Source organism: Bipolaris oryzae, assembly GCF_000523455.1.
Source record: "Bipolaris oryzae ATCC 44560 unplaced genomic scaffold scaffold_14, whole genome shotgun sequence".
Taxonomy (NCBI): Eukaryota; Fungi; Ascomycota; class Dothideomycetes; order Pleosporales; family Pleosporaceae; genus Bipolaris; species Bipolaris oryzae.
In genome coordinates this window covers 173,198-189,828 of record NW_006911290.1, presented here as the reverse complement: position 1 = coordinate 189,828, position 16,631 = coordinate 173,198, and the positions used below count along the sequence as shown (strand labels likewise).

The 16,631-nt window shown below is 51.7% G+C and overlaps 6 protein-coding genes across 6 annotated transcripts; 5 read left to right on the top strand and 1 right to left on the bottom strand.

Moving 5' to 3' along the window:
* Window positions 1–2,703: 2,703 nt before the first annotated feature.
* COCMIDRAFT_84842 (uncharacterized protein) lies at window positions 2,704–4,454 on the top strand (the record flags this gene model as incomplete). The annotated part of the gene is made up of 4 exons (XM_007685940.1): window positions 2,704–3,009; window positions 3,061–3,423; window positions 3,478–4,281; window positions 4,350–4,454. The coding sequence occupies 4 exons, from the start codon at window positions 2,704–2,706 to the stop codon at window positions 4,452–4,454; spliced, it is 1,578 nt and encodes a 525-aa protein (XP_007684130.1).
* A 1,201-nt stretch (window positions 4,455–5,655) lies between these two features.
* Window positions 5,656–6,390, top strand: COCMIDRAFT_22980 (uncharacterized protein; the record flags this gene model as incomplete). Its single annotated transcript, XM_007685873.1, has 2 exons — window positions 5,656–6,067; window positions 6,188–6,390. The coding sequence occupies 2 exons, from the start codon at window positions 5,656–5,658 to the stop codon at window positions 6,388–6,390; spliced, it is 615 nt and encodes a 204-aa protein (XP_007684063.1).
* Window positions 6,391–6,676: 286 nt separating this feature from the next.
* COCMIDRAFT_84733 (uncharacterized protein) lies at window positions 6,677–9,224 on the bottom strand (the record flags this gene model as incomplete). The annotated part of the gene is made up of 6 exons (XM_007685939.1): window positions 6,677–7,291; window positions 7,349–7,391; window positions 7,438–7,492; window positions 7,538–7,724; window positions 7,784–8,010; window positions 8,060–9,224. 6 exons carry the CDS (start codon window positions 9,222–9,224, stop codon window positions 6,677–6,679), a joined length of 2,292 nt encoding a protein of 763 aa, XP_007684129.1.
* A 1,115-nt stretch (window positions 9,225–10,339) lies between these two features.
* Window positions 10,340–11,055, top strand: COCMIDRAFT_33243 (uncharacterized protein; the record flags this gene model as incomplete). Its single annotated transcript, XM_007685893.1, has 4 exons — window positions 10,340–10,479; window positions 10,544–10,605; window positions 10,649–10,700; window positions 10,884–11,055. 4 exons carry the CDS (start codon window positions 10,340–10,342, stop codon window positions 11,053–11,055), a joined length of 426 nt encoding a protein of 141 aa, XP_007684083.1.
* Window positions 11,056–11,745: 690 nt separating this feature from the next.
* Window positions 11,746–13,241, top strand: COCMIDRAFT_84886 (uncharacterized protein; the record flags this gene model as incomplete). Its single annotated transcript, XM_007685938.1, has 4 exons — window positions 11,746–11,878; window positions 11,934–12,191; window positions 12,274–12,852; window positions 12,940–13,241. The coding sequence occupies 4 exons, from the start codon at window positions 11,746–11,748 to the stop codon at window positions 13,239–13,241; spliced, it is 1,272 nt and encodes a 423-aa protein (XP_007684128.1).
* A 948-nt stretch (window positions 13,242–14,189) lies between these two features.
* COCMIDRAFT_1855 (uncharacterized protein) lies at window positions 14,190–15,551 on the top strand (the record flags this gene model as incomplete). Its single annotated transcript, XM_007685860.1, has 6 exons — window positions 14,190–14,210; window positions 14,321–14,339; window positions 14,392–14,562; window positions 14,644–14,697; window positions 14,747–14,861; window positions 14,915–15,551. The coding sequence occupies 6 exons, from the start codon at window positions 14,190–14,192 to the stop codon at window positions 15,549–15,551; spliced, it is 1,017 nt and encodes a 338-aa protein (XP_007684050.1).
* Between the last annotated feature and the right edge of the window lie 1,080 nt (window positions 15,552–16,631).

The following is a 16,631-nucleotide window of genomic DNA, read 5'->3' as shown; positions in this document are numbered from 1 at the left end:
CCCTTCCTGGATAGATTGCAGGCGGGGGGACTTGGACACCAGCCGCTCCCCCAGCATCCTTGACGGAGAGCTTGGACTACCGCATCTCTGGGATCTACCACACCAACTCCTCATCCGCACACTTTAGCATATCACCTTTGAGAACACCACGATCGGGGATATCGGATGGGCCCCTAGTGGCTGCCGGCACCCTGACCCCTCAAACTGTCCCTCGACCGTCACACTTGTCTATACACACACACATGTTTACTCATATACATATAAGGCTGATCGGTGGAGTCTCAGGCACTGAAAAAGGGTCGCCTTTGCTCTTCATCGGTGGCTTCGCTCGTCATTTTATCCATGTTCCCTGCACTAGCGTACCTTCTTGAGCACATTGCATGCACGGCATAACTGTTGAACTCTGTCGGCGCTTCGCCAGACTCCTCACTGTTTCGACTAGTCTCCTACTCCACAGTCGGAGCATCTCGACCTCCACTATGGCGTCTAGACCATACCCAGCCGCCGCTGACGTACCCCTAAAAGAGTTCCTTCTTGGACTCAATAAGCAAAACGTTAGCCATTTCTCATTCGGGAAGTTTTGCCGTATCGTACCATGGGACGCCAGAAACAAGTGGTTCTGTATACACTGATCACGCAGACTGAACTGCTGTGAGAACTGCTAGCTGAATCTTCAGAGTTGTTTTTCCAAGAGGTGACTGTCTCCTCCTGATAGTATCGTCCATGCGGTTTATATTCCATCTTGGGATTTCAGCACCGACATGGCATCCACGAACGAGCGACGATCCTTGTGACGGCTTTCTTGACATATCCCCTTACAAAAACGCCCGTCATAAACCATATATTGCCCCCACGGAGATGCAGACTTCGGCCTCACTTTGATTTCCTTTTTTGGGCTTAAGATGCTACAGTAGCATCTGTTGTTTCACGCCGATCCCATGCTTCCCACTCATCCCCCACTAATGTTTTATCGTACGTACTCGTTCCCGGTCCATCTAGGCCCGGAATTGTTTGCGGGGTCAAGGGTTTTGTGCATCGATACTGCTTTTTCACAAGCCTGTGCATGGCCTCCAGAAATTCAAGTTCCAGGAGATGAGACAGTGTGTATTGGGAGGCGCGGCTACGCCGAAATCCAGGCCCTATGAAAATCCCTAGGCTTCTTTCCTATAAACTTGGTATATCCATGTGGCTCAGTAGTGTAGATTACGGAAGCATTCTTTCCGATGGTGCACTTTCGATCTTGGCCGACAGGGAAGGTGTGGTATGAATATTACTTGAAGTGCGAGAGAAAACTGGGTCACTATACGTGGATCTAGTGTCAATCCTCAGATCACTTCGGGCCGAACCACATGCAAGTATGTAATATAGAAGTGCTCAAATCTTCTCACCATGTCTATTGATGGCTCGTTAGATTACTGCAAAATCACTGCTTGCTGACTACTATGTTTTTGTTCAAGTCTCGTATGTCCCTAGATAAAAAGAGATTCCGTCCTCATGTGCAGTGATATATATCAAGTGTGACTGTCGCAAGGCATTTCACCATGCAATGTCAAGAGTAACAAGCTGTCAGAAATGCTTTGACCTGTAAGTTGTCACCCGTATTATGGCACCTGACGAGCGCTACTATATCGAAGCAAAATACAGTATATTTGGCAGCATTGAAGGCAAACAAATGAGTTTGCTGTGGATATGGCAGTTCGTTGTCTGGAATATCCTGCCGAGTTGATAAGAGACAACTGGCAAGTGCTGAGTTGTCAGCCTCGTCATATCATGACCACCTCAAACTTGATTTGGGCACGCACGTGATACCAGACCTATCAGCTGCAAATCCTACTCCTTATCGTCTACGTAGTTCAGAGATTTTTTTCTTATCTTCCAAGTGGCGTTTTGTACATACAACATGACATGCGCCAATTTTCGAACCTGCAAATGTACAAAGTCACGTGCGGCAACACGGAGCTTCGGGGCTCTTGAGCCGCCTGGTCGGTTAAAGAAGAGACCGGCAGTTGCGATTATGACATTACCATACAACTGCCGACGTTCCCAAGGTCCACAATCTCCTGCTATCCTTCGCACAAGGTTTAGCTGTTGAGACAACCAACGTCGGCAGTTCTAGAATAGCACAGAGCGCGTGAAGCATGACTATGCCATTGTGAGCCAAATTCCGATAATGGTGAGAGACTACGTTAAGATTCTGACAATACGAGGCGTTTTGTATGTGAGTTGCCCGCTGGTTGCGCCAGGGAAAGAGTGAGCGCGCTGAAATGACTAGATGCTTGTGTAAAGAAGAAAAAATGTAACTTGATGTGCGGTTTTGCAGACGAATTTTGGTGTTGATGATAAATGTTTACAACTACCCCGCGAAAACCCCGGGATCCTCCCTCCCCGCGCTATCGATCCTTCTCAGCCGTTCCATTGTAGCCACCGATCCACTTCCGCCGTCTCACGTCAAACATGACAACTGCCGATGCAAACCACTGCGCACAAGCACCCGAACGCGTAACGTAAACCATACCGGCGGCACCCGAGTGCCTTGTATCAGGAAATGACGGCACAGGTCCGATTGCGAGCTGCCGGTTACATATCCAAGCATGTATACCGAGAATCATATATAAAGTGTTCTGCCTATCTTGTTCCGGACATTGTGAATACCTGGACCCTGGATCAACAGCACCTATCACCGCTCACACTGGGTTACACAAGATGATCGTCAACGAGATCCTTCCGCTGCTCTTGCGATATTGGCCGGTAGTGCTGGCTACGACTGCGCTTGCGTTTCTACTCAACAACAAGTACTGGAAAGGATTAAACAAATACCCTGGACCTCGGCTTGCTGGATATACCAACTGGTGGAGGGTGTTGGACGTATCCACGCGGAACCACCACTGGAACATTATTGCGCTGCATCGCAAACATGGAGATATTGTACGGATAGGACCAAATGTATTGTCTTTTGCGGACCCGAAAGCGATCAAGACCATCTATGGGCTGAATAAGGGCTTCACCAAGGTACGAATATAAAAAAAAAGAGTTTGTGTGACGGAACCTAATTTCTCTCAGTCTGATTTCTATCCCGTTCAAGGCGCAGTGGTCAAAGGCAACACTCTACTATCTCTCTTCTCTACTACCGACGAAGATTTCCACGCAAAATACCGCCGATGCGTAAACAACGCTTTCGCCATGAGTTCGCTTGTCAACTATGAGCCTCTCGTAAGCTCGACGCTTACATACTTCCTCGACAGGACAGAGCAGTTGTTCGCCAATCCTGGTGCCAGCTGCAACTTCAGTCAATGGTTGCAGTACTTTGCATTTGACGTCATTGGCGAGTTGACATGGAGCAAGCGTCTTGGATTCGTTGAGGGCAATAAAGATGTGGACGGCATTATTGGCTTCTTGGGTCAATTCTTGGACTACGTCGCACCGGTAAGTTACTCGTATAGAGCCCTCTATATGTGTCCCTGTATTTACAATCCTTAGATTGGTCAAATGCCCATCCTCGACCGTTTTCTCTGGAGAAACCCAATCCTGCTCTTTGCTCAGCGCATTGGCCTTGACAAGCGCGTCCATCCAGTAACGCTTTTTGCCTTGAAGCGCTCTAGTGAGCGTGCCAACCAGGTAGAGAAGATCAAGCGCTACGGTCTCTCAGACGATGAGAGAGCAAATCCCCGTGGTATCGATCTCCTCTCCAAATTCGCACAGGCCAGCCATGACCACGAGCTCATGGACGACAACCGTATCCTCTCCACCTGTACATCCATGATCTTTGCTGGCTCAGAAACTACCGCCCTTTCCCTCTCTTCCGTCTTCTACTTCCTCATCAAGAACCCCCATGCCTACGCGAAGCTGATGCGAGAGCTGGACACCGCCGTCGCCAACGGTACCATCGAATCGCGCCCTGACAAGACTGTTTCCTGGTCTGAAACCCAGAAACTCCCTTATCTCGACGCCGTCATCCAAGAATCGTTCCGTCTCCACCCTGGCCCCGGTCTCCTCCTCGAGCGCATCGTTCCGCCACAAGGCGTGCAGATCAACGGCGAATTCATCCCCGGCGGCACAATCGTCGGTTGCAACGCCTGGGTCGTGCACCGCCGACCTGAAGTCTTTGGTTTTGACGTGGAAGCTTTTCGACCAGAGCGCTGGCTCGAGGCCACTCCCGAGAAGCTCAAGGAGATGAAGGGAACCATGTTGCAGTTTGGTGCTGGAGCCAGGACGTGCATTGGCAAGAACATTAGTCTTTTGGAGATTTACAAGCTTGTCCCAAGTTTCTTGAGGAGATTTGAGGTCAGTTTCTTCTTTTCGTGTCTTTTTTTTTCGCAGTTGGGACTATGCTAACATGAGTTGTTGTATAGATTGAGCTTGAACGCCCAAATTCCGAGTGGAAAACTCACAATGCGTGGTTTGTCTCCCAGAAAAGTTTCGATACCAGGTTCAGGCCTCGACGGTCCTCGCCGTAAAGCGCTGGGGAGCTGGCGTGATCCTTATTTCCAAACTGTTTTTTAATTTGTGCAAGCGTTCTAGCGTAATGATTCTGGATAGGTTAATTTGTTCAATCTTATTAATATGTTCGTCCATTATGACCAGGTTGTTGAAGAATTGTTTGATATGCAAAGTGCCAATCATGTGATGTGTGTCTAAAGTGTAATATTACTAGAGATATATCACCAAAGATGTATCATGGTAGGGATATCCTAGTGACCACCTGTAACATCTCGCCGAATCAAGCATCTTATTTGGTTTACCCTGTAGAGGATATTTGGACGGTGGGCTAGTAGTTAGGAATTTAAACACAAGAACCATAGTATGTAGTAACAAGACTTAAACTGAGACGAATCCTTAAATAGCTGTACTCCTTACTTGGGATGGACATACAATAGTTGCAAGTTTTCTGACAACTATTAAGAAGAGAAGAGGACTACCACAACATGTAGCTAGTCTGCTCCCTCGTGCGAGTATTTTACAGTATAGTTGCCTTTTGGGATCTATTTTGTGGCATATACGAAGGATAGCCGCGAAATTTCCAATCCGTGCATGCAATGTTAGCTCTGAGATAGTCTCGCAACTGGTCTCTTTAAACGCCATTAGAGAGGGTTCCCGTTACCGTAGTAGCTACCGTTATACGCCAAGGCCGATACAGCGTCATCACACGCGCGCTTAAGTAGCCTACGGTAGCCTGCATCTAAATGCCATAAGATGTGCGATGCAGATGTGTGAAAAGTCATGCAGGGAAGATGCATCATCTTCTTCCCCAGAAAATGCTGACATCATAGCTCCACCACACCATCGACACGCATCGCGCTGTCGCCAACGCCATCGGTGATGCGGCTCCCTGCATCTCAGGATCATCATCGCAATGTAAACGCCATTGATGCAGGAATTTGCAGTGGCCTAGGGAAAAAGCACGGCCATGAACAGCAAACAGCACAGAATCCCATCGCTGGGACCCATAGTAACGTCACCTCTCCCGCAAAACACGGGTATGCTGTTCTAAGGTCTAAGCGCATTGTTTGTGGAATATGGACATTACATCAGAGTTCCATCACGGTACATAAAAGACAAGCTCGGGTCTTGTGATTCTTTCTCTTCGCATTTGTATAAGAAAAAAGTAATCGAAATCAAACCCAAAAAACTACCACATCAAATCTCCCACCACCAAAAATGGCATCCAAATTCCTCCGTCTAAACCGCAACTTCCTCCTCGCCCGCCCAACCGCGCGGCCCACCTCTACACCACCATGTTCACTCCGCCAAAGCATAATCTCCGCCAACGACCTAAGCAACCACACCACCCGCCCCTTCTCCCTAACCTCCCATCAAGCCCTCCAAATCGACTCAAACTTCATCTCGCAAATCACCGCCGCCGAGAAGAAAATCACAGGCAGCGACAAGCCCGTCGCCAACGGCCCAACCGCAAAAGCCCAAGCCCACGTCGGCCAGACCCTCACCGCAGCCATAATCCACGACATCACCACAGGCGAGAAGCTCATAACAGGGCGTGAAGACCCCGTAAAAGGCGGTCCCACATCCATCGCTCAATCGGCCTTGACATCCGACAATACCAACAACAACAGTCCTAACCACTCTTCTGCAAATGCAACAACGACAACATCATCATCATCGTCGTCGTCATCGTCGTCGTCGTCGCAGCACTCCGGCACCCTAGACTCAGCCACACTGCACAAAATCACAGAGGCAGAAAAGAAACTCACGGGTCAGAACCAACCGGTTAAGGATGGTCCGACCGCGCACGCACAGAGTCATGCGAATGAGCCGATTACGAGCCAAGCGCTGCATGATATTACGGTGGGCGAGAAGAAGGTTACGGGTGGGGAGAGGGTAAAAGGGGGTCCGACGGCGACGGCGCAGAGTGAGTTGAGTAAGAGTCGGGCGTGAAAGGGCTTGGTTGTGCTATGAATCTTGTTGTATATACTTATCACCATGTGTTAATGAGTTAAAAAGAAAAGAAAAAGAAGTGTGGAGTAGGTTGCTTGTACGATAAGATTTAGTTAGAGTAAAGGGGTGGTGGATTGGGAAAAAAAAAGATAAACAAGGACGCACTAGATGTGATTGTATGATAATTAGAGTCATGATTGAACATTGCACGTAATGCAAAGACAAAGAAAACAACGGTATACACTAGCTGCCTCTATCCTCTGTCTCTCTCTCTTACTATCTAATATCAACCACTTTTCAGCCACCCAACGCCAAGGTTGGCCACGTCCTTCCACTTCTCAAAACTCTTCCTTTTGCTAAACCAATATGGGCGCTCGCTGATTCCGTCTAACCTCGCTCCCAGAAGCCTATCACCACTCGAGTCCGATTCCCCAAGTTCAGTATCCTCACGTACCTCGGCTTCCCGAAAGCCAAGCGCCGACTCGGCACCTTGTCTTGATCTTGCAGAATGCATTCTTTGCAAAGTATTAGTGTATTTGGAACCGACCACATTATTAGACCGAATGCGGCGCAGACCATCTTGAAGGTCTGCCGTCTTGCCGTGTCTCACACTGCTGTCATGTGTATTTGTGGGGAGCGTACGGTAGTCGAAATTCGAGTTTGCGCGGCGGAGATTGTACTTGCGGGGGCTTTGCTCAAGGGTTCTGCCTAGCTCTTTGAGGGTCTCGTCCCGGTCGCGAATGCGTTTGAGCGATTCCGTGCGAGGTGCTGCGAATGCGCGGCCTTGAACGGATCCAGAGGCATGCCGGCTGAGACGCGGGGGTGAATGATGTGATGTACGTTTCTCCTCGATCGCTAAAGCTACTTGGGTGACGGAGTTGGGTACTACATCGAGAGAGTTCTGCGACATGAGGTTCAATCGAGGGTAAAGAGGACAGAGTCTTGTGATGATACGCACCATGTGGATAAGCACAATCGGTAGCTGGACAGTGACAAGCCTTCTGCGCAGTGTCAGCTTGGCCTGTGAAACTTTGCGTGCATCCTAACGTGTGTGCGCTGTAGGCGATAACGTTGAGGAAATATCGGACTTCGAAATATTTCCCTGCGCTGTTAGTGTTCTGCCTTTGTCATGGCAGCAATGACATACCACATTTCACTGTAGCATACCCACGAGGAACTTCCAGGTCGCAGGTGCGGAGGTGAGTTTGGCCTGCAGCCACACCATGCCAGCCAGGTGAGCCATTCTTCACCATTGCTTTGCTCAAGATGGTACGCTCATTGCTGTCAAAGATACGCGACTGGCCTGCAGACTTCTCCATAGTGGATGCAGCAGCCTGCACACGGTTCTCATTAGCATCAGCAAGGGGTAATAGAACAGACTCTTGCTACAAACATGTTTGTAGCACAGTATGTCTCTCTCCAGCTGAAGCTCAATCTTCTTCACGGTCTTATTGCTGTTGTTGACAACATAAACATCGGCAAATATGTTCGTACCGCTGACCCAAACTTGGCGATGTATGCCTGCAGTGAGCCGGATGACCTCTACAGTCGTATCTCGGGGTCTGATCCACTCATCAGAGGCATTCAGTGGGCTGGGAAGCGAAACCAGTGCCTTTTCAGCTGTCCTATAGTCAGAGCCGCTCGGAATACAGGCATACTTAGGACATACGATCATACACGGGTAGTACAGTGACGTCTTCAGAGGTGCTAACAAGATGCCGCTTGCTCCGGTCCCGGATGAGCAGGGATGCATAGAGCAAGTATCGGATCCTCGCGTTCTTTGAGTAGAATGGAGAAGGTCCAACATCGAGCGGGAGACTAAGACTGAATGCAAGATTGGTAGTGGAAGGCACAAGATGCCAGAATGTATTTTCTGGGCCAATTGATTCCTGCGTGTCCACCATGTTCTGAGGTGGGGGATTCTCTTTGCCAATGAGCTCTGTAGCCAGGCTCAGGAATACAGCCCGCCTATTGCCGCTAGCTTCCTCAATTCCAAGGAGATCGATAGATATCTGAGCAATGTCTAGGGTTCGTCTGTGACGTACTCGCTCCGCATCGTCAATGTCTATTTGGACAGTCCCTTCAATACATCCTCCGCCAACGAATACTCCTGCGGATAAATCCAATCCAAGCTCAATTCGGGGATGGCGGTGTGCCGGATGTTCTAGGAGCGCTTTCGGTAAAGACTGGCGAATGAACGTCTTGGAGGGGATGCGCCCGTTGGTGTCATGTGCAACAGGGTTGAAGCGTGCAGCAGTGAGGCGAACAGGAGATTGAGATTGGCCATTATTAGGGATGATACTAGTCCTGCTTCTAGAAGGTGATAGGGGCCTTGCTTGTACCACGTTGAGTGTTTCTGCTGTTGTGCTGTGTATCATACTCTGGGGCAGTATTTGTTGTGTCTTCCGCATCCTGGAAACGCTCCGTACACGAAATTTTGACGATGACCGCGGAGGTATGTTGCTTGCAGAAACACTGGATATATTGGTTCGGTTGTTACAGTCTATGAAATGTTGTGATGATGGCGTCTCTGCAAATCTGCCTCGATGAACGTGTCTCAAGCCATCGCTCTCGACGCTGTTTCTGCTATCAGGCTCAGCGTTCTCCATATTCCGAACATCATTGCTGTGGCATTGTCCTGACGCGTCATGAGAGGGCGGTGACATTTCGGTTGGAGATGGGCAGTGGAGAGGTGTCTCGACCAAAATATCGCGTGACAAACTGTCAGCAATGGTCGACTCAGTTGCTTCGCGAATGTCTGATAGAGGTCGGGGCTTTGTACGAGAATCGACTGTTGAATGTGCCTTGGGCCCGCTGGTAGGACTGCCGATCATGCCGTTGCAGCTCAGAAATTGCGTGTTGTCGTATTCGGGTGACACAGACGGAGTCGCAACACCAACCGGATGTGGTGGAGGATAGAGATACTGGTTGGTATGTAATCTCTGCTCAGTATCGGATTCGAGTCCCTGCTCTCTTTAGCACACACTCGATCATCTCTGAGAAGGCCACTTCTGCCCACTTTCAGGGGGTTTAGATTGGTAATTACGAGACCTGACAGTAGTGAAGACGGGATGAAAGTCATACGAGACAGTGTCGATGCTGGGATATGTTGCTGGACGAGTAGAGGCCGTGGCCCTAGGGTTGCACAAGAAGAATGTGTACTGTGAGATGGGGGGTTATGGCAATTGGCAAGGCAGTGAAGTGGTGGTGAGGCAAGAGCATTGGGGGCATTTGCTCCTTCTACAGTCATCTCGCACAGCGTAGTCAAATCAGCAAGAGCGATGAGCAACGTCAACAATGGAGACATGCAATTTTCTACGAGGCATTGTGCAATTGTGTGAAGTTACAATGTACTGCGGTCCGCGGAATGTGGCTGAGGAGTGTTTCAAAGCATCAGCATAAACCATGTCTTCTTGCTCTAACAGTAGTAGTAGCAGTAGCAGCAGCAGTAGCAGTGACAGTGACAGCGGCAACAATGGTACGGTACCCATGGATAGGCGCCGGAGTATTATTAGCTGGAATCGTATGAGGAGAGTGACTGGGAAGGTGACGAGCGTGTTTGGGTGAGGGGAGGCGTGTGGTTGGAGACGAGGTTGCTGTAGGGCGCCCCCTGCTGCCATGTCGTTGGAGGTGCGAAGATCCAATTGAACCAGCGGGCCAGGCCTAAAGAGGCAAGTATATCCGGGGCATACGCAGCTCCGGCCCACTGCGGGCGCACAGGTGGAATTTGAACCTTTGTTCGCTGTGGCTCTGCAGAGGGTCGACGAGTGAGTGGCATGGCCAGTCTCGACCGTGTGCAGGTCAGGTGGGTGCTCAGGCGGACATTGCGGGCGACGACGCTACAGCTGGACGTGGTTAACGAGGCTCAGGCGGTGCATAAAAGCAACGGCTTCGGCGATCCCATGGCCAAAACTCGGTGTGTCTCGAGGGAGCCAAGGCGTTGGTAGTGATGGGCGTGACCCGGGGCTTTGGCGGCTTCCCGGCGGGAGCAAGTGCGCTGCCAGCCATGCCAGGCGTGCCAGCCAGGGCCGGTGGACAGAGGCCTGGTGCAGTGACATGGCCGGGACATGGACGAGGCAGGCGCGACGAGTTGCGAGTTGGGGGTGGTGATTTGGCTTTTGTCGGCGCCGGTCGGGGCATGTCATGCAGACAGCTATGGACGCGGACGGGTGCGCCCCCTCACTCCCGTCAGCCCATGTGTGCGAACGAGGAGAGGTGATATGCCGGCCGAGGAGGTCATCGGTATGTGCCAACCCAGGCCCGTCCGACGTCGGCCTCTGCCTGCCTTCTGACACGGAGCGAGCGCAACAGTGACGGAGCCGCGTGGCGCAGCGGGGCAGCGGGAGGGTGAGCAGCCAGGTGCGCAGGTGTGCAGGTGTACTCTAGTAGAGGGTTGCAGTGTAAGTAGTATGTGTGCAAGTAGGTATAGTCAGTACATGTGCGCAGAGCACAGCAGCGGGCTGGTGCGTTCATTACATATCGTCTGGTGGCAGCCAGCACTGTGGCGGCGCGTATGCGTGCGCTGGAGAAACCGGAGAAAGCAGTGCAAAAACTGGTGGTGGCGCGGGAGCTAGAGAGCCGCTAGGCCGCAAACGGCATGGCAGTCCAGCCTGTGAGCAACAGCCATGCATCTGTTCAGGGCTCCTCCACCAAGGCGTCGACTGAACGCACGCCCGGGCAGGCCCTGCCCATAGTCTGCCACCCTCGCTCGCTCGTGATGATGATGCTGATGATGCGCCGGTGCTGGTGCTGGTGCCGCTGCCCGCTGCCCGCTGCCCGCTGCCCGCTGCGCAGGCCCCCCCGCGAAGAGAAAAAAAACTTCATCGCGGCCAGCCAGTGCACTCTCATCCCGCCCGCTTGGCCGTCATAGCGAGCTGGTGCCCAGCGCCGGAGCGCCAACAGTGGCCATTTGCTGTCCGCCCGCCCGCCCACCGACAAAGCACTGCTGGGGCGGCCAGCCGCGAGTCTTAACCACACGGAGTCGAGCTGGCTGCGCTGGGCAGGGCAAAAGAACGTGGTCCGCCCGCCTTTTCAAGTCCAGCACTTCCGCCCCTCCGTTCGAGCCCATCTTCGTTTCCATTACCCAAGAGCTTACCTCACAACTACTGCGCGACCACCCACAGGCCCCAACCCTTTCTTCTTATCAGACATTATCAATCCCCCATACACACCGTATCCATTCCCCGTCCCGGCGCTGCGGCTGCCCACTGCAAGCGCGTCTAAGCGACCAGAGCCTCTTGTCCCCCCGACCGACCTGCCTTTGTCGCCTTTTCCCCATCTCTTGGCGCCCAACGGCCCCTCTATCAGGACGGAGGGGTGCGCTGGCCGCAGATGGGAGATAGTCTCGTAACAGATATGACGGCTCCCGTGGGCAAAGTAGAGGCTCAGCGCGACGGTTCGACTTCGTCTATCGGATCGTCGCCCGAGCCTGGCCTGGCCGAGCCATATCCCCAGGAAGAGCCCCAGCAGCAGAAGCGCAAAGGCGGCCGTAAACCTGTGAGCCCTCCCGCTACCAATCCAATTGCCGCCCATGACTGCAGCAGTCGCTACCGCGTCTATGATAGAACTAACAAGGCCTCGTAAGATTTATGCCACCTCGGAAGAGCGCAAGCAGCGGAACAGGCAGGCCCAGGCCGCCTTCCGCGAGCGAAGAACAGAGTACATCAAGCAATTGGAGAACACCATTAAGCATCATGAAGACACCCTCCAGAACCTGCAAAATAGTCACCGCAATGCCGCTGACGAGTGCCTTATGCTCCGGTATAAGAATTCTCTACTCGAGAGGATTCTGCTAGAGAAAGGTAGCCCTGACCCCGTTTTTACTCCCCCCCCCCCAAGACGTCTGATCAAGCAACACGCGCTAACCCGCTACTTCGCCTCTAGGCATCGACGTCCAGGCTGAGCTGCGCGCAAAGACTGGCAGTCCAAATCTCGGAGCCACCAGGCCTCCATTATCTGCACACGCCTCGCCTAATCAGGCCCCTCTCCAGCAACGTGCCATGTTGAATAGACAGCAGCAGAGGCGCTCGCTGCAAGGCCCGCCCAAGATTGACGCCTCCAACGGCTTACCCATGATCCAACCTGATGGCCCTATTCAGCGATCTCCCTTGACTCAGCCTACTCCGGGCTCTCATCTTTCATCTCCTGCTCAATCAGCGACCCGCTCGCCCAATTTCATGCCCCATGGTCAATCAGTATCTCCCAATTTTGGACCCATGCATTCACAACAGCAACAGCAACAACAGCAGCAGCAGCAGCCACAGCAGCAGCAACCACTTCGGCCACAGCCACCTAGATCGAACTTCACCCCTATGATGGGTGCTCAACGACCTTCACTAGTAACAAACCAGCCTTCTTCAAATGGCATGTCAAATGCTTCGACTGTCGGTAACAGCGGAAACGGTGTAGCACCGAACAACGGTCCTTCGTCATTCTACCAGACGCAGTTCACGGACCACATGAGTCAACTAGGCACGCTAACCCATTTCCTTTTCTTCCTTTCTACTTAAGTATAGGACTTTGTAATCCTAGGCTAATATCCTTCTACAGAGCAGGAGTATGAGGAACAAGCAGACTCCTACGACCACGACGATCCGAGCGATCAATCTGCCGGTCCCGGCCCATTTCCACAACAAAACTTCCCTCCTTCAAACAATATGCCTCCGCCAATGCCGCCTTCCCAGAACCCTCCCTTCACTAGCCCGGCCGCATTAGCACCAAACGACGGTGGCCAAGTCTTCAATGGCATGAGCAACAACCACCTCTTCGACCCTTACGATCCAATGCTCGACGCTGATCCATTCGGACTGTCCGCCAGCATGCACTTCCCCACCATGTACGAGAGCAGATGATGCTACGAGAACGATACGATAGTAAGAGAAGATTATTCCGGATGTCCACCAGGGACCGTGTAAAAACTCACCTATTCATACCTTCTTGACCACGTTGTTTAGCGGGCGCAACAACGGCTTTTACCTAACCGACCATGTGTCAATACCGTATGACAGCGTTCGATACGAAAGACCAGTCGCCTTGGGATAGTGATATTTAAAAGTTTTCATTCAATCTGTGGCTGGACGCGACAGTTGTATTTGTGACGGGAAGTTTTTTAGGCTCCGACCATGAGAAGTGGGCATGCTTTACCAAGCAATCCAGTCTTCTACTGTGGCACCGCGGCCTCTTGATTAGAGATTCAGTGTTGCTTTGTACATATTGTAATGCAAAGTCGGTCGCAACAGCCATTTTCGCCCCTCACCAAATCTGTCACAGGAACTTGATAATGATATTCACAACTAAAGGCAAGTTGGCTGATTGTTCATCTGCCACCTATTCTCACTCCAAAGCGGGGGTGCACCTGACTTTGTTATGGGTGAACTTCGACTTGCGTCTGAATGCGCACTTGGAATAAGCAAACCACTCAAAACCCTGCCGACCATTTTCGGGCGCCATGGGCCTGTAAAATAGAATTTCTGGACATGCAAAAAAAATCACCTTTGCCCCTCACAAGCGATAGTACAATAGCGTATCCAAGCGCCGTACGCGGCAGCATAGAGAGCTCCCTTTGGTGCTTCTTTGTGCCTTCTACGTATGGTCTGTGCCCCACTTGACTCGCTTACGGCAGCAACCCACGCCGATTTTCGAACCTCTTGCCCGCAACTTCGCGCCCATTACCCCGTTCGCGAGCCACATCTGAGAGCCACGTCCCTAACCACCGTAGGGAAGCTCTCGCATTCTTTTTTCCACCCGGCAGATTGTGCATCTAGAAGGGCAAAGCGCGAAAGGCGCTACAATCCGTCAAGATGTCTCAAATCGCTTCAAAGGTAAGCTCCCAGGCCACCCCACTGCGAAATCCAAATCTGCGCCTCGCAATTGGGAGTTGCAGTACCAGCTGCAGTCTTCTATTCAGTCCAATGGCTAACTCCAAGTGCAGAACATTTACGAGCTACTGGGTACGTCTGGATACATGGCACAGTCGCAGAACAAACACTCATGACCCCGCAGGCAATGACCCTGAGCTCGACCCCAACAGGCCGGCTGACCCGCCAACGAGGGCAATTGAGAAGCCCGTCATGAGGCACGGCAAGCGCGATGGATCCGACCTCCCCAAGTCCATCCCCGAGAGGCAGAGCCACCAGAACCGTGCCAAGCAGACCGACAACGCCAACGAGAACGGTATGTCAGACATGCCGGGTTCTGGAGATACATTAGAACCTCCGCAGACCATCCGTACGAACAACGGCTAATGAACCACAGCTTTCCGGGATCGTGGCGTAGGATCTGACAAGAACCGCGGAAGGGGATCTGGTGGTAAGTGGAGATCCAATGGTCGGTTAGTGTCGATGCTAATCCCAACTAGAACCCACTGGCACTGGAGCTCGCGGCGGCCAACGCGGTCGTGGTCGTGGTGGACGCGGTGGAGGTCGTGGTGGTGCCCGCGCCGAGGGTGACCGTCACAGCAGGACCGGTATCAGGTGAGCAATGTCTCCTCTTTTCATCCCACTTCAACCAGACTAATATTTTCTAGCGAACACGACAAGCAAGTTGCTCACGGCTGGGGAGGAAAGGACGGCGACGCTGAGTTGGCTGATGAGCAGGCTGGTGAGGCCATCGCTCAGGCTGAAGAGAAGGACGCTATCCGGGAAGATGCCGAGGGCGAGAACGCCGAGCCCGAGCCCGAGGACAAGAGCAAGTCCTACGCTGCCTACCTTGCTGAGCTGGCCGAGAAGAAGCTTTCTCTTGCCGCCCAGAACGTTCGCAAGGCCAACGAGGGCAGCAGCCAGAAGTTCCCCGAAGGTACTGCGCTCTCCCGCGACGACCAAGAAGACTTCATCGCTGGTGGACAAGGCAAGGCCAAGCGCGAGCGCGCGCGCAAGGAAAAGGTTCACGTTGAGCTCGACGGTGACCGTATGCTTGCTCCCCCTCCCCGTGAGGGCGGCGGCCGAGGACGCGGCCGTGGCCGTGGTGAATTCCGTGGCGGCGAGGGACGTGGACGTGGAAACGGCGAGGGACGCGGTCGCGGCGAAGGTCGTGGAGAGTTCCGCGGACGTGGCCGTGGCGGTGAGACTCGTGGACGTGGTGATGCCCGTGGTCGTGGTGGCCGCGGTGGTGCCCCCGGTCCCAACATCGCCGACTCAAGCGCCTTTCCCAGCCTCGGCGCATAGAAAGCGCCAGTACTCATTGCGGCCTGAAAGCTGGACGTGTCTGTGTCCAACGGTCTGTTGTGGATGAAACGAACGAATGAACAACAAGGCTATTTCACGACTGGATGAACCAACAGGGAGCTGAAGGACGATATCAAGCATCTTTGAAAGAGAGGGCACCGGGATGTGAATACGTTTCATTTACCGGTATCAAAAAAATGTAGTCAACTTGAGCTCGACCCTTTTTGCGTACGTGTGTTTGATTGTTTGATTCATTATTGTCTGGCGTGATGTATTTGTAGTAGTGGTTTTTTTTCTCTCCTTGATTGAGAGAAGTACATCCTTTAGGGAGGCACCTTTCCTTACGATAACTGACCGCTATCAGTTACTTTAGTTGCACAAGTTGATGCTTTACGGCGGCAAGAATATGTTTAGTAGTAGCAAAGTAATTCCAGCTCGCTGTATACATATGTCTCTTTTAAGGAAACAGAATAGATATTTGAGCGAGGACATGGCCCGCATATTCCTTTTTTTTCTTTGCTGCTGCTGCTGCTACGTTTTACACAAACGACCATGATGAAAGAACAAAAAAAACATGGAATTTGATAATATTTCCCCATCTACACTAGTACTTGATTGCGTGTGTATACGCCAGAGCAGAAGAGAGAAAAAATAAATAAATAAGAAATGATGCAGAGAAGATGGTAGTACAGAGAAGAAAGTTTTTTTTTGACAATGTTGAATCTTATATTGCTAAAGGAGGAGGGGGGGTTGCGGGTTATCTTTGGTTGGAAAGGTAGTACGGAAAAAAGAAAAAGAATAATGGGAGGTTGAGAAGAAGAAGAAGAAGAAGAAGAAGAAGAAAATAAAGAAAGTAAAGTGTAGGGAATTTGCATTTGGGGGGAGGGAGGGAGGGATAGCGGTTATGTAAGGGGGTATGAATGATGCGGTAAGGATCAAAAAGGGGGCGTATTATGGTATACCTCGATGCGTAAAGAAAAAAAAAGGGGGGGGGGGGGGTGATTGATTGAGTTGTAGGGAAGTTGCGTATAGGGGAGGTTGGGAAGAGAGAGAGAAAAAGAAGAAGAAAAAAAAAGAAAT